Genomic DNA, 15,270 nt, shown 5'->3' on the forward strand with positions numbered 1-15,270 from the left:
CCTCCAGGATTCTTGGTTGGTTGAGTAAATGAGGAATCCTCAGGAACTGCCTTTTAATTGAGGACTTTTGGCTTAAATTCAATGAGTAAAATCCAAAATGAGGAATTTCAGCTGGGAAATATTTTAGGCAGGGAGCTCTCCCAGGAGCCCTTCGAATCAAGTCCAATTTCACAAAGTATTTGGCCTCCTTTTCTGTCTACTTGTAAACGGCCCTGGGAGGGTTGTCACAAAGTTTTCTTAGGAGGATAATTTCAGAGAAAAACTGGCACTTTTCTTCAAAGCTCTTAGAGCAGAGAAGTTTGGAGCTTATGATGCTAACATTTCAGAAGACCTTTTCTACAGCGGGGGAGAGTTTCATTTCCATGTGGGCACCATGGTGAGACTTTCCAGCAGGCATTTGTAATGAGATTATCTTGTAATAAGATCACTTGCTGAAAAATCATTTCCATTCCACAAAAATCACATTAGGTACAAATAACAATTCTAAAAATGTATATAAAGCCACTTGAAATAAAACTAACAACTGGATTTCTGCAATTATTGGTTGCTATGAGAATGGAAAAAGTCAATTCTGAAATAAATGCACCAAGTACCGTGAGTGTTCCATAATGCATTTGTCTATGAGAATTCATATTTGCGTGTCTATTTGAAGTGAAAAATGATTTCATGTGATTTTATTTTAACATGATTAGTGAAAAATGCATAAAATACAATTGTTTTCAAATACTGTCACACATCTGGACACTAGTCACAGTTACAGCATGGGCTCTGTGCTTTGCTTCATGATGTGATATCCCTTTGGTGGTCGGTGTTAAGAAAGGCACTGGCATGAAAGTAGCCGTCCAATTTCTTCCCTTTGGCATTTCGCGGAAACTTAAACCTGGCAAGCATCTCAAGAGTTCTTTTATTCTATTCCATTAAATACAGATCAGGCTGTGTATTTCATATTTTGGTCATTTCAGCAATGTAAGAGGCTTTCTTACTTTAACAAAAGTCAATCAGTCAGTCAATCTGTAGCCTTTCCCCTACGGCCATGGCAGAATCAGCTTTGACTATTAGGAAACCTGACTTGATTTACCTGTCTCTGTGGCCTATTTTTGGTGTGTCTTGGCCAGAATATGTGTCTTAATTTTGGCCATGATATTTTCCATCTGCTCTAGAAAGGTTCTGGGTTGAATGCAAAGTTTATTTAGCCCATGCTGTATGTCCGTCATATATCCTATGGCTGTAGCAGGAAACAAAACAGACAAAATCTCTGCCCTCCTATAGTTTCTTTTCTACGACACATATAGATATGGTTTATAAAGACATAAACCATAAAGACTGATACAGTTGACCTCACGTATATGTAAAATTTTCTATAGCTGCAGAGACTATTAACTTAACAGACAAATAAGTGATGGCCTGGAGAAAAATAATTGAAACAAATGGAGTTTCAATAAATCAATAAGGAAGAAAACCAATAGAAAAATGTGCCAAAGATATGAGTAGGCATCAATTGGGAAAGACTTTTTATTTCTCTGTAGTAATAATTGGCAGAAGTGCGATTTCATGATTTCAAATTTATCCAGTTACAGACACAAGCAAAGGATGCCCTTTAGAAATGAGAAGCCTCCCAGCTGGAATTCCCTGTGAATTGCCATAGCCTGTCAGGTGGTGAGGGTCTCAAGCTGAGTTCTCTCCTGTGGCACTGCACAGGGTCTGTGTGCTGCGTATGGCTGCCATCTTGTGCTCCTGCTTGGAAACTGCATGTTACTTATCCTTTTGGCAAGTGGAAGAAAATAGACCTTTACCCAAGGGCATCACCCCCATGCTGAGCTCAGTCCCCCGACCCATGCACCACTGGCTGACCCTCATGTTATACAGTTTCCCAGGATTAACTTAAACACAGAAGGTTGATCAGTAGAGTATTTTTAGATGAGACTACATCACAGCTCAAATTGCAGTATTGAGAGTTTATAGTGACAGGCACATGGTTTTTGACTTCCCTTTATCTGCAGCAATGTCTTTCCTCCTTTCACGGGTAAAGTAAACCTTTCCCTACTTGACTCAGGGCTGACCTTGTTGCCAGATTACTTGCCATTCATTTCTAGTTCCTGTATGTCTTTCCTGAAATTCCGGCCTCTATTAACCTATCTTCTCTTCCTGCCTTGGCTCATTTTGCCCCCTCCCCCTCATTGGATCACGTATCTTGTATACAGGGGACATTATTCCTGTTTACAGGTACGAAGGAACATGTGAATCCTGTGAAGACTTTGGAGAAAAATTTAGTATTTTTTCCCCCTCCCTCTGAGCCCTTGGGTACTGTGTACCCAGTCTTCTAGTCTTGGTAAGTTGGCAGCTATGACTCTGGAATGCAAGTTAATTAAATTGTGCTTATATTTAGTTTTAGGCAAGGCTGATTTTTCCATGTCAGGTTTAGTCTGTGTGGCTTTGTTATATATAATACTGGTAACCAGGGATACTAGGAGAGATTTTATGTAGCTGTGTGGTGGAGGGCACACAGAGCAGAAAAGTGGAGGAAGCATGGGAGAGAGAATTCAGGGACCTCTCTGTTCCACCAGCATGCAAATCATTTAACAGGACACAAACGATTCAACAGTAAAAGTCAACCTGCCTGGAGCAATTGACTTCCTTTTTTGTCTATGAGCCAAAGAAACGTTAGGAATTCTTTCCCTAGACGTTGTTATATTGATTCCCATGTGTGTTGATCTCTTCAGACTATGTTCTATTCCAGTTGTCTTGGTTGTTTCGAAGAATCCAGTTGCCCTCACTTCCGGGTCTAAGTGGGCAGTGCTATATCTACAAGGTTGGAGAATAGGACGCTCTAGTTATTTGCAGGATAACGCTTTAAGCAAAAGGCATTTTTAAGCACTTTGTGATGGCCATCTTTCAGAAGTGAATTATACACTTACCAGTCTTAGTAAACAGGACATAGTGGGCTTTATGTCATTCGGTGCCAGGTACTTTACATCCATTACTGATTAATATATACGCAAAGACAATTCCAAAGCAGGTGGAATTCAGATAAGGAAACTGAAGCCCCAAAAGGTTAAATAACTTGCTCAAAGCGGCACAGATACCTTAAGTTAAATCCAAGTCTGTACTTTTTCTACAGAACGACTTTTATTTTGTTATCTCAGGGTCATCATTGTGAATAATTGCTTTCCTTGTCTGTAGACCCAGTCAATATCAGTATGGATATTAAGATGAGTGTCTATGAATTAATTTTCTCGCCATTTTCTTTTAATCATAATAGCATTTAGAATTGAAGTGACTTGATTATTTGGGGGTGGTTTAAGCTTGAAGGGTTAGGTAACTGGAAGTATCTAGGTTTTCCCGACTCTGCCTTGACTCAAGCCATGGAACGTGTGCTGTCTCCATGGCCTACTGCATGGGGGCAAGTGAATGGGGTTTGTTGTGATCAGTTAAGACGATGGAAAGTAGACGGGGTCTTGGACAGAGCTCCAACCTGGGGCTTCAGAATCTTGGCCTCCAGCTACTGGCAATCTGATCTGGAAGATAAGTGAGATCCTACAGTATCCTGAAGATCAGTGAATTTTTAGGAATGGTAATGCATTGGAATATTCTGGTATAGTAACTAACAATAGGGAGTAAGTGGGAAAGTGATGTAGTACAGTCTTCATGGGATTGGAAGTGAATTTTTAGACATTAGCATAGAACTGTAATCTTGTTACCAACCAGGCTTTCCTTAATCAATAGAAATTGATAAGAGGCCAGACAAGAAATGCAGGCAAGTCTTTACTGGGGCTCCTGTAACAGGTTCCCTTGCTCGCTCCCTGAGGTGGGGATTGGGGCAGATCAGTGGGTGATCAGAGGGGGGGCTTAGGTGGTCTGCCCACCCCTTTGGTGGTGCTGTGTGCAGGGAGCATGCTCTGTACCCTGCTTTTGCTCTCAACACCCAGTTTTTGCTCCCAGCTCTTCAGAAGTGGCAGCTGGGTTTGTGGTCTTTTTCTATCCTGTTGTCCATAATTTGCCCTAATTGAGTATGCATGTGGCTATTTTTAGTCCCTTATAGTTTCTTTGTATTTTGTTGCTGGAGGAGACATTTGTCCAGGTGCCAGCATTGCACCAAAGGGTCCCAGGACCCAGCCTGTCTCAATCTGTCCTTGAAAGGTATTTTTTCAAAGTTTTTTTCACAGTAAATTCTAAATACATATGTTTATTTTTGGGTCCCAGGCTACACAGTATTGCAAAGTCATAGACAATTAGTTCTAGCTTTTAGATTATCTATACATAAAATAGACAAAAATAAAAGAAACTGTGATTAAAAATAAATCTGGTTTGAGTTGAAAATGAAATTCACAAACTGTTAACTTGTATAATGACATCAGTCCAATTTGTGTAGCCCAACAAATAAGAAAAATACCATGGAATCGCTCTTCAAATCTGATCATTTTTCTTTGTTCATCTTTCTTCTAAGTCTTTCCATAGACGTCTTGATCGAGTTATACATTTAATAAAGATCTAAAGAAATGTTAACATGTATAACTTTTTAGATACTACCATATGCATGCAAGAGACTTATTTTCTTTCCAAATGATATATATCACTTTATTTCTCATAGGTTTGTACGCATGCATTAACTGTTTTATAGAAAACATTCAACAGCTGTCTGAAATCTGCCAAAGGTTGTGTGTATATCATCAGTATCATTTTGTGATTCATAATGAATAATCACAAAGTATCATTCGAGACAGCCTCATGTTTGCAGAAAATCTCAGAAGTGTTTTTAAGTACCACTAAGTGAGAATTACTTTGTTTATAAAATAAAGGTTTTATTTCCTAAAGCAAGTTCAGAAAGTAGCACCCCTCCCTCCCCCGCAAAAAAAAAAACCCTGAATTTAGAAATCTCTGCCTGCCTGATAATAATCCCTGACAAGAGGGTCAACTATAAACATGTAGTTTCTTTTTTCTTTTTAAGAATTGGCATCTTTTTTTATTTATTTATTTTTAATTTATTTTTGGCTGCGTTGGGTCTCCGTTGCTACGCGTGGGCTTTCTCTAGTTGCAGAGACAGGCTACTCTTCATTATGTTACGGAGGCTTCCCATTGTGGTGGCTTCCAGAGCACGGGCTCCAGGCACGCGGGTTTCAGTAGTTGTGGCTCGCAGGCTCTAGAGCGCAGGCTCAGTAGTTGTGGCGCACGGGCTTAGTTGCTCCGTAGGATCTTCCCGGACCAGGGCTTGAACCCGTGTCCCCTGCATTGGCAGGCGGATTCTTAACCACTGTGCCACCGGAGAAGCTCTAAATATGTAGTTTCTAACTTGCTTATGTTCTTTAGAAACTTGAAGTTACGTTATTGCACTTATTTGCAGGAAATGATAAATGACAGAGTCCTGGTGTATATCTTACTTACCAATGATTTTTGTCAAAATTGGTTCAGAATCCTATTTAAGTCTTTTAGACACTAAAACTTGAGGTAGTAAACTAGTATATTCTTTTAATTAGACAATCCCTATTTGGAAGTTGTTTTTCTTATTTTTAAAAATTTCCCCCTCCCTCCCTCCCTCCCTCCCTCCCTCTCTCTCTCTCTCTCTCTCTCTCTCTCTCTCTCTGCGCTATTGAATGAACAAAGATTCCTTTTAAAAAAGTTTCTTTAGACCTGCTTGGCGGTCTATTTCTGCCAGTCCCTGATCATAAAGCTTGACTTCCTGCTTTTTACTCTGCTCTTTCTGTACTTTCTCCCCTGTCTAATTAGATTTAAAATCTACTGGGCAAGTTTTATCTAACTCTATTTTATACTGTGACTTGAGATGTTGAATGATGACATGAACTGCTTTCTAAACTCTATTTCCGTTCCTCTCCTATCGGAGTGCCACCAGTGACAAATCTATTCTTGTCTCCTGCTAATGATTTTTAGATAATTTTACAATGATTGATTTTTCTATAGAATGATAGATCTTCCTTCATGCTGTCAGACAGGTGATAAGTATACTTAGCTCTTATTTTCAGAAATTTAAGCTGAAGGCCAGCTGGCAATGTTTCCATTGAATCAAAGCATGGCTTTATTTCACAGCGGAAAAAAATGAGTCAAGGAGTACCTTCGTCTTAAGGATATTTAATTGGGGAAGTTGTTTTGAACTTGCTTTGAACATTGGTTTGACAGAGATCATTCCTCACTAAGAAAAACATATTATATAATAGGCACTGAGGGACTTGGAACTACAGAGTTGGACTGTAGTGAGGGGACCGGTTTTACCTTGTCTTCACAGCAAGACGGTCACCCCAGATCATAAAAGAGGAAATCATGTAGCACTTCTATTTTTAGAATATCTAAATTAAGAGCTGTTTAAGTGCATTTATGCAACAGGGATTACTGACCGCCTACCATATACTACCTTGGTACAAAGACGTTGAAAGTTGCTGATAGAGTCATTTGCATTCTCTGCAATGAATGAAAAATCTGTGTAATAGAGCAATTTATAGATAATAGAGCAGAGTGGGGTGGCATGGGGGAGGGTTAGAGGTGGACACAGAGGATGGAGGAGGCATCCCCCAAGGCTTGGAAGGGGACTGGGCTTTGGCATGTCCCTTACGTAGTAGGGACTGGTTACTACTTGCTTGGGGGAAGAGGCAGGGTCTCAGAGAGGCATGGCTGCGTGGGACAGCCGGGAAAGCTGATGTTGGGGACCGTGGCCCTGTCATGACCCTGCTGTGGCACAAACGTGATGGAGCGTTCTGTCTACTATAAACCCCGAGGGCTTAGAACCGTGAGTCCCTCACCCCACCCATTCTCTGAAGAATTGAAAGCTAAGCCCCTTCCGCAGTTCTTCCCTTGGATCCTTGTACCTCCCTAAGGAGGGAGAGGCCCCCCACAAAAAACATGCCTGAAGAATATTTCTTTTCACCTTTTTGAGTGGGGATTAATTGAATTAATTTGATTAAGTGAATTAACTTGATTTAGAAAAACAAGGTGATGTGGCATTTCTTACCTCATAGTATTAGACCCAGGCCCACTGCGTTTTCACACAGGCCTGTCCTCAGTTCTTTGTGGCTCCAGGTCTCACCTCTCATGCTTATTTCTCTTGTTTCAGACCTTTCCTAAACTCCTCCCTGCTATGCCCGCCCCTCTCAGGAAGTTACTCCTCTGGCGTCCCATTCTTTCAAGTCTCAATATAATGAAACTCTAAACATTCTATAATTAAATTCAGAGCTAAGTGTTCATTGCCAAGAAAATGAATTAAAAGCTCTGTCAGACTTGAACTGAACACTTAAAATCTTAAGGGTGAAGGCGTTTTCAAACTTGTTTTTGGTAGCAGAGACCCATTTTCAAAGGAAATTGTACACGGACTCAAATATACAAAGCAGGTGATGGTAGAGCTCTCTGGTTGAAGTGGAGTACGGGACTCAAGACACCCCCTTAACCCATGATGTGGCCCCAAAGTCCCTTTCCTTGGTATCCTAGAGTTCATCTAAAAACCACGATTTTACCCCAGGGAATGGGTAACGTGGGGGTAGGTGTTGGGAAAATGTTAGACACATCATCACAAGTCAGTGGGAAAGATTATTTTAGGTAGAAGGGTCTTTGATACTCATTGCCCTAACATATGAGCAGATGCTACTGAGAAGCCAGACTTGTCTGGGGGTCTGAGTGAGTATCCTGCTATCACAGAGAGTGATTATCGTATTTCACCAGCAGTTTCTTCCTCTGGCAATTAAAATAATAAAATTGTAAGATATTTATTGCCTTTGAACATGTAGGACCAAGAAATAGGAGTGATCACGTGGTCCTGCTGGGCACCTTCTATTCTCAGTCTTCATTTATTCATTTAACAAATATTTGATTCCACGCCAGACTCAGGACAGGACACAACAGGGAGAAAATCTGATAAAGTTCCTTCTCTTAAGGAGCATACGTTCTAGAAGGGAGAGGGTATAAGCAAACAAATACTTATCTTCTGCTAATATAAATTATGTGAGTCGTAAAGTAACAGGGGTTTGTTTGTTCATGTTCTGATGGTACTATTAAAAGGGACTAGCCTGGGTGTCCCTCGCCCCCCATGTTTAACAGAGGTCTACCAGGTGAAGAAGAGGAAGAAGAGAATGAGAAGGATTTCTCACCTTAGAAGACAGGTAACTTCTGAGGAAGTCACACTGTAGTGATGGGATTAAAGGGACAGGCAGGTATAAGACAGGCTTCATTTTTAGATTATAACTATATTCCTGACATTGATGATCCTCCATCCCCGAGCTCCTGTATCTTCAAAAGTGGTCATCATTTATTTGATCTGAGCCAACCTATAGGCAGAACTTAATACCACTCCATGCTCCCTCCAAAGAATGTACTCGCACAAAGCATTAAAAACCGCATTTCTTTTTGCCCCACTTCCCTTGTAATCTACTGCCCCACTTACCTGTTCTCTTCTGCAGCAAAGCATTTGTCCTTCCATTCGGAGCTACTTCCTCTCTTCTCATTCTCTCTTAAACATACTCCATCAGACTTTTGTCCTCACTGCTGCATTGAAACCGCTCTTATCCACATCCCCATTTCTCAGTTTCATCTTACCTGACTCAGCAGCAGCTTCTGGCATAGCTGATCACTTCCTCCTCTTCGATACACTTTCCTTTCCTTGGCTTCCAGGATAACATACTCACCTGCTGGGTTTCCTTCTACCCCCGGGGCCACTCCTCAGCCTCTTTGCTGGCTTCTCCTCTTCCCTGTAGCTGTTACACAGGAGGTTTAATAGTTCAGCCCTTATCCATCTTCTCTGCATCATCTCATTGAGTCTTACTCTTCACTAGCCATTCCCCTCATGATCTCATCCAGGCATACCGGCTTTAAATCAATTTGCTGATGGTGCATATATGTATATTTGTAGTCCTGTCCTCTTTCCTGGACTTTGAACTTATGTACCCAGTTGTCTCCTCAGCATTTCCAGCTGGGCGTCTCTTGTATATGTCAGACCCAGCGTGTCCAGATGATAACTCCTGATTCTTTCCCCTTGGTCTTTCTCTTCCAGTAGCCTTCCTCATCTCAGCGGAGGGCAGTTCTTGTCATCTGGCTGGAAACTTGAAGCCATCATTGGCTCTTGCCTTTCACGACTTTCATCTAATGGGCCAGGAAACCCTCCTGCCCCTACTCTCAAAATACGTCCAGTACCCAGTTGTGTCTCAGCCCCTCCCCTGCTACCACCTCCAAGCCGCCATCATCTCTTCCTGGATTGCTCCAATAGGCTCCTAACTGTTATTCCCTACTGTGTCCCTTGCCTCTCTGGAGTATTTTCAACACAACAGGCAGAGATCCTTGAAAACATAAGTCAGATCATGCTACTCTTTACTCAAACCTTGTAATGACTCTTTTTTTTTTTTTTTTTTTTGTCTAAGCTACAGAGTCCTTACAGAGCCCTCTGTGGTTGGGCCCTCTCTTCCTCTCTGCCTCATCCCTTAGCTTCTCTACCCTTCTACTCTCTCTGCTTTAGCCACATGGGTCTGTCTCCTTGGTGTTCCTGATACCTGCCAGCCGTGTTCCTGCCTGAGGGTCTTTGCTTCTGGGCTGAAATCTTCCCCTGAGGTTTGGTTAACTCCCTCCATCTTTGAAGTTGTTGTTCAAATGTCAACATTCAAGGAGACCTGCCCTGGCGCCCTAATTAATCTGGGGACCTGTACTACCCCATCCCCACATCTCCTATCTCTCTTAGTCTGTTGTACTCTGTTTTGTCTTTATAGCACTTATTACCTTCTGACCTAATATATAATAATTTTCTTCTTATTATATCAATTGTTATTGTTTGTCTCCGTAGACTATAGTGTCTGCAAAGCAAGGGATCTATTCTGTATTCAAGCTCTTAGAAGAGTGCCAAATTGATTAAATAAATGAGTGAGAATATTAGAAAGCAACATAATCTTTGCTGATTCCCTATGGTAGATGGAGGAAGTGATTACACCTCCCATCAACAACTTGAAATGTCCCTTTAGATATTTCTGTTTTCCAAAGAGTCTTCTCTATACAGCCCCTCAGGGAGACTCAACCAAGTTTTTAATTTCTCTCTCTCCCAAGACAATGCCCAACCGCACAGTTTCCCCTCTCTCTCCAGGGGGATCTCATTCTTTTCATACAGAGCTTTTTGATATCCATCCATACCTACTCCAGACATCTTAATGTTCAACAAAAGGAAGGGCCATCGAGTACATATGACTTAGAAGGCAGAGTAAAGACCAAGTTTAATTATTGACCGTCCACTTGGATTTCCTTTCTCCTCTCTCACCTCTTATCTTTCACCCCAATCTTCTTATCAACCTATTATGGGGAGATACAACACTCTTCCCAAGAAGTATTCTTGCATCAGCTGCTATAAGATTACACTCATTCTTTTTCATATGGTCAAATAACTTTGTAAAAGGTAAGAGCAATAGTGATTTATAGTAACTTAATTTCGAGCAGCATGTGGAATGAAGGGCTGACAGGCTCTCAGTATGGGTGCAGGGGACAAAGCTGTGTGCCAGGTCGGCTTTCTCTTCAGAGATAGAGTTGACCTTGAGCTTTAGACTTTAAACAAGGACTCAAAGTCACGATGAATATGAGGATACTATGCAGTCAGAGACTGGTGAGTAATTTCTGGAAAAGACTCTAAAAGTTAACAAGCAGAGTAATGAGAGAATTTGCCAGTATAAATGCTGCCCATAAGACACAGACAGAGAGAACTGATAGGGCTGGAAGCAGTTGCAGAAACTCTAAAGTTTGTTTCAGGCTCTGGATGTTATTTCAGCAGACTGTTTTCAGAAACAAGACTGAAAAGAGCTGCATCCGCAGGGGTGTATACTCTTCAGAATCCATGGAATTCAGAAGTCCAGATTCATAACTGTCCTCATCATTTGGACATGTAAACCAGTATCTTAGGCAATAAGTCTTTGTATACTGCTGTCATTGTGTTAATATTAATTAATTGTCACGTGTATAAATGTAAGTAACTTTGGTGGTGAAGCATCTTTAGTTAGTAAAAGTATCTTTATCAGATGATGATCGGTAGAATACATGCTGTGTGAAGGTGGGGAAGTAGTTTTGTTTTCTTTACTGCTGTATCTGTAATTACTGCTACAGTAATGCCCAGCACATAATAGATAGTAAATATTCATTCAATTAATGAAAGAATCTTGTAAAGTCATTGCCATTGATTTAAAGTCCAATATATACCTCTTAGTGTTATAGATGGTGTTAGTGGAAATGGTGTCAAGACTGTATAGCATGACTTCACCTCAGGGAATCTCCCTTCGTCATCTTAAGGGCTCAGTCTAAAGGCTATTGGAAGATGATTGTCATAAGACAGTGAATTATGGTTGAAAAATCTCTCCAGAAACTTGTTAAGAGCTCTCTCAGTGTGTTCTCCAAAAACCGAGAGCTCACAAAAATGTCATCTTATCTGGTCCAGTTCACCTGAGGACAGACGTTTATCTTTTGTTTAGAGAGAAAAATAAAGCCAAGTTTGAACTTTTACCTGAACCTGGTACCCTTGAACTCAGCGCCCATCACTTGGCTGTGTACTAGAAATGGGGAGTGGGTATGGTGTGGAGGATTAGGCCTGGAGCCAGGACCTCACGATTCTGGGGTGGTTTTCACCTTTTCCTAACTCCATGGCTTTGGGTAGATGCTGTCTTAACCATATGATACTCTAGTTCCTCTATTTGTAAACTATCACTTACCCCAAGGAAGTTGTGATAGAATTCTTACCTGTGTACTCTATGGGGCTCTCTGGAAATTGTAAATGAGATATGTCTGAAATGCTTTGCTAGTTGAACAGTTTTTCACAAATCAAAGTGGAGATTCTGAATACAGGTCAGGAAGAAATCAAACAGAAAGAGAATGTACAAAGCTATCCTGATTGTACAAAAATAGTATTGATTAATGAAACTATGAATGTCCAAAGAACTTGCAAAAAAAGAATAAGAAGAAAGAAACCATTTTCAATGTCCTAAAACCATGGGCAGCCGCATCTCCAACCGAGAAACCACACAAAAGAAGTCAGTTTCTGATGAATCAGCAAAGACACAGGATATCGATAATCAAAACAATGCAAGCAATGGCGTATTTTAAATTTGATCCAGGTTTGATATAACCATATGCAAGAATGGCTTTATTGGAGTAGGTCCTTAAAGATGAAACCTAGATGTTCGGAGCTATTTAATGTTGAGCTTTCAGCTACATTTCCCAAGGACTCATCAGAGCCATAATGTAGGGAATGCAATAATGCTTCTGAGGCATTGCAGCTGCTGAAATGCAGACAGATGGAATTTCTGCACTCTCTACTATAATGCAGAAACAGTCTCACGATAGGATAAACACTTATTCCTTGAAAATTTTCCCTTAACCCTAGAGAGAGGTTATTGTAGAGACTGACCGGTAAAATCTTTAATGTTTTGGTTTTTCATTTTATATCTGGTTTCCTGTATACCTGTTAGGAGTCTCTGTCTGTAGCTATAGGAGTACAGTCCTGTGCTGAATCCAAGACTATACAAAACATAAGCGTGTTTCACGTCTTGGCAGTTGAAATCCATAGATGCCATTTGTATTGATACAGAAATCATGGGATATAATGGAAAACCAGACTTTCATTGTTGATATTGCGAAGCTTACACATGAATTAGCATCAGAAGAAACATACCAAATTGACTCGTACTTAATGTTCAGCAAATCGAAACTGATTCCGTGATAGCGTTGGAAAATAATCCATCAATTGCATTTTTTCTTTTGCCTCGTGGCAATATATTGTGCTCCATTGAGATGGAGGTGACTTTTGCCCATTAATTAAGAACCTCCTGAGTGCCAGCCACTCTGCTGGGGAACACAGGACATATGAGTGGCATGGACCTTATTGCCTGGAACGTTCAGTCTGAACTTCTCTGCATTTCAGCTTCTGAGTTAAATGTTCCATATTTCCTGGTTCCCTTTAGTTAGACAACAAGGTTCATCTCATCAAGGAACATGGTTCGGGGTGGGGGGTGGTGGTGACAGTGACCACGCAGGAGACCACAAGGCTGATCCCACTAACTTTTGTGGCAGGGAGACAGAGAGTTACAGAAACACGTTTTGGGAGGGTTATATTTATTTACCGTTACTCTGAATTGGGAACTCATGAAAAAAGTTAGTTGTTTTCCTTTTCGGATCATAAAAGTAAGACATGATCGTTATAAGAACATGTGTAAAATACAGAGTAAAATACAATGAAGAAACTAAAAATTACTTTCAATCCTAATACCAGGGATGATCATAGTAACCTTAGATATACTTCTTTCTAGGCCAGATTGTATTATGCTTTTTCAGAACCAAATGCTGTTTTTAAATTTTTTTATTTTTTAAACTTAAAAAAAAAATATTTATTTATTTATTTTTGGCTGCGCTGGGTCTTTGTTGCTGTGCGCGGGCTTTCTGTAGTTGAGTTGAGTGGGGACTACTCTTCGTTGAGGTGCGCAGGCTTCTCACTGCCGTGGCTTCTCTTGTTGCGGAGCACAGGCTCTAGGCGCGTGTGCTTCAGTAGTTGTGGCGTGGGGCTCAGTAGTTGTGGTGCACGGGCTTAGTTGCTCTGCGGCATGTGGGATCTTCCCGGACCAGGGATCGAACCTGCGTCACCTGCATTGGCAGGCAGATTCTTAACCATTGCTCCACCAGGGAAGTCCCCCAAATGGTGTTTTTACACTTAAATTATCTTGAACTTTGGCCCAGGACATTACTTTTTACAATATAATTTTCAATGGCTGTAACAGTATTCCTTATTATGGAGCTATCAAAATTTATTTAACCGGTCTCCTATTATTGCATAGTTGTTATTTCATAGTTTCCTTGTGATAAACCATGATGGTGTGAATATCCTTAAATATTAAATTTTGCACTTATTCATAATCATTTCCTTTGTATGAAGACCAGAAATAAGATTTCTGGGTCAAAGGTTTACACATTTAAAAAGCATTTGATGCATATTACCACATATTGAAGGGTATTTTAAAACCCATTTCGTTGAATTGACATCCTTCCATTAATGGTTTCCCTTAGAAAATTCTTTCTAGCTTCTTCTCTTACATTCTGTGTCTGATGTAATTTTGAAACAATTGAATATTTGTTGAATTTTGAGAAGAAAAAGAACACTGCAATACTTAAAGCAAAGAATACTAGAATGCAGCCGTGTTAAGGAAGAGAATGAAAATATTATCAGCGAATGTTGTTTCACATTCCTTATGCCAAAATAGACCCTGACATTTTTAACTGGCATTTTTACTAAGACAAGTAAATAAATATATTCCAAATACAAGGCATGGGGTCTCTAAGCCTGTGTTCAAGCGTGTATCAACTATTCGTAACTGTAGCTTTCTCTGCAGGACATTGAGTAGCACTGTAGAAGGAGATGGTTTTTTTTTTTTTAATGTTTGTTCAATAAATAATATTTCACTTTGAAATAATTTTCTGTTATTAAGAAAAATACTCCCATCTGGTATTTTTTTCCCCACATAAGTTGTGCAATTGGTGAGGCGGCTCTCTTGTGCTGTGAAAGCCCACTGGTGAATTTCCTTTTGCTTTTCTCAGGCAAACACTCTTTGTAGTCTTTCCAGGTAATTTTACAATTAATGTTCTAGAAGGCCAGGGAAAAATTGGTGATAATGAAACTGAGGGAATTGGGAAGCACCTCTGTTGGATAGCAAGGAAAGGTTTTCTTTCTGTCCTTTATTTCTCCTAATTTTAAAAGGGGAAAAAAAACACACCTCTTATTTATTTTGACATTGTTTTTCTGCCCTTTTTTTCAGTGATCTGCGGAGGGGGTGAGAGCTTTCTGTGTGCCAGTGGCATCTGTGTCCCCAGGAAACTGCTGTGTAACGGCTACAACGACTGTGGCGACTGGAGTGACGAGGCTCATTGCAGTATGTGACAGGCTGTGTGGGGTTTGTCTGGGGGGACAGGGATTCCATTCAGAGGCCTGGAAACCAGCGCCATTCCATTGTCCAGTACTGACAACCACCCGGCACTTGGGTGGACTTCTTTTAGTTTGCTTTTCTTAAGTGAGCAAATGTGTTTATCTTCCCTCACTTCATGTAACAGCTGCATGTTTGCACACCTTCCAAAGGCCCGATTTCATTAGGAACTCGATAGCTAGATGTGCTTTGGAACACATCAGGGACTGAAGTGTTTTTGCTTAAAGTATCTTAAAACTGGGAAAATGCTTTCTGTTTACTTTGTTTGGGTGAGGGTTTTTGTTTTTGTTTTTAAATCTTTGAGTATAAAGGTCAACTTTTTTTTTTTTTTTTTTTTTTTTTTCCCGGTACGCGG

At 40.5% G+C, this 15,270-nt stretch overlaps 1 protein-coding gene across 1 annotated transcript in view; it reads left to right on the top strand.

The window, feature by feature from the left end:
* The window catches only part of CORIN (corin, serine peptidase), a 225,691-nt gene that overhangs the window by 112,090 nt on the left and 98,331 nt on the right, over positions 1 to 15,270 (top strand). Inside the window, exon 5 of the mRNA XM_060148234.1 lies at positions 14,751 to 14,864. Coding sequence (XP_060004217.1) covers positions 14,751 to 14,864 — 114 coding nt within the window. The remainder of the gene's footprint in view (positions 1 to 14,750; positions 14,865 to 15,270) is intronic.

This window comes from Lagenorhynchus albirostris, chromosome 4 (genome assembly GCF_949774975.1).
Source record: "Lagenorhynchus albirostris chromosome 4, mLagAlb1.1, whole genome shotgun sequence".
Classification (NCBI taxonomy): domain Eukaryota; kingdom Metazoa; phylum Chordata; class Mammalia; order Artiodactyla; family Delphinidae; genus Lagenorhynchus; species Lagenorhynchus albirostris.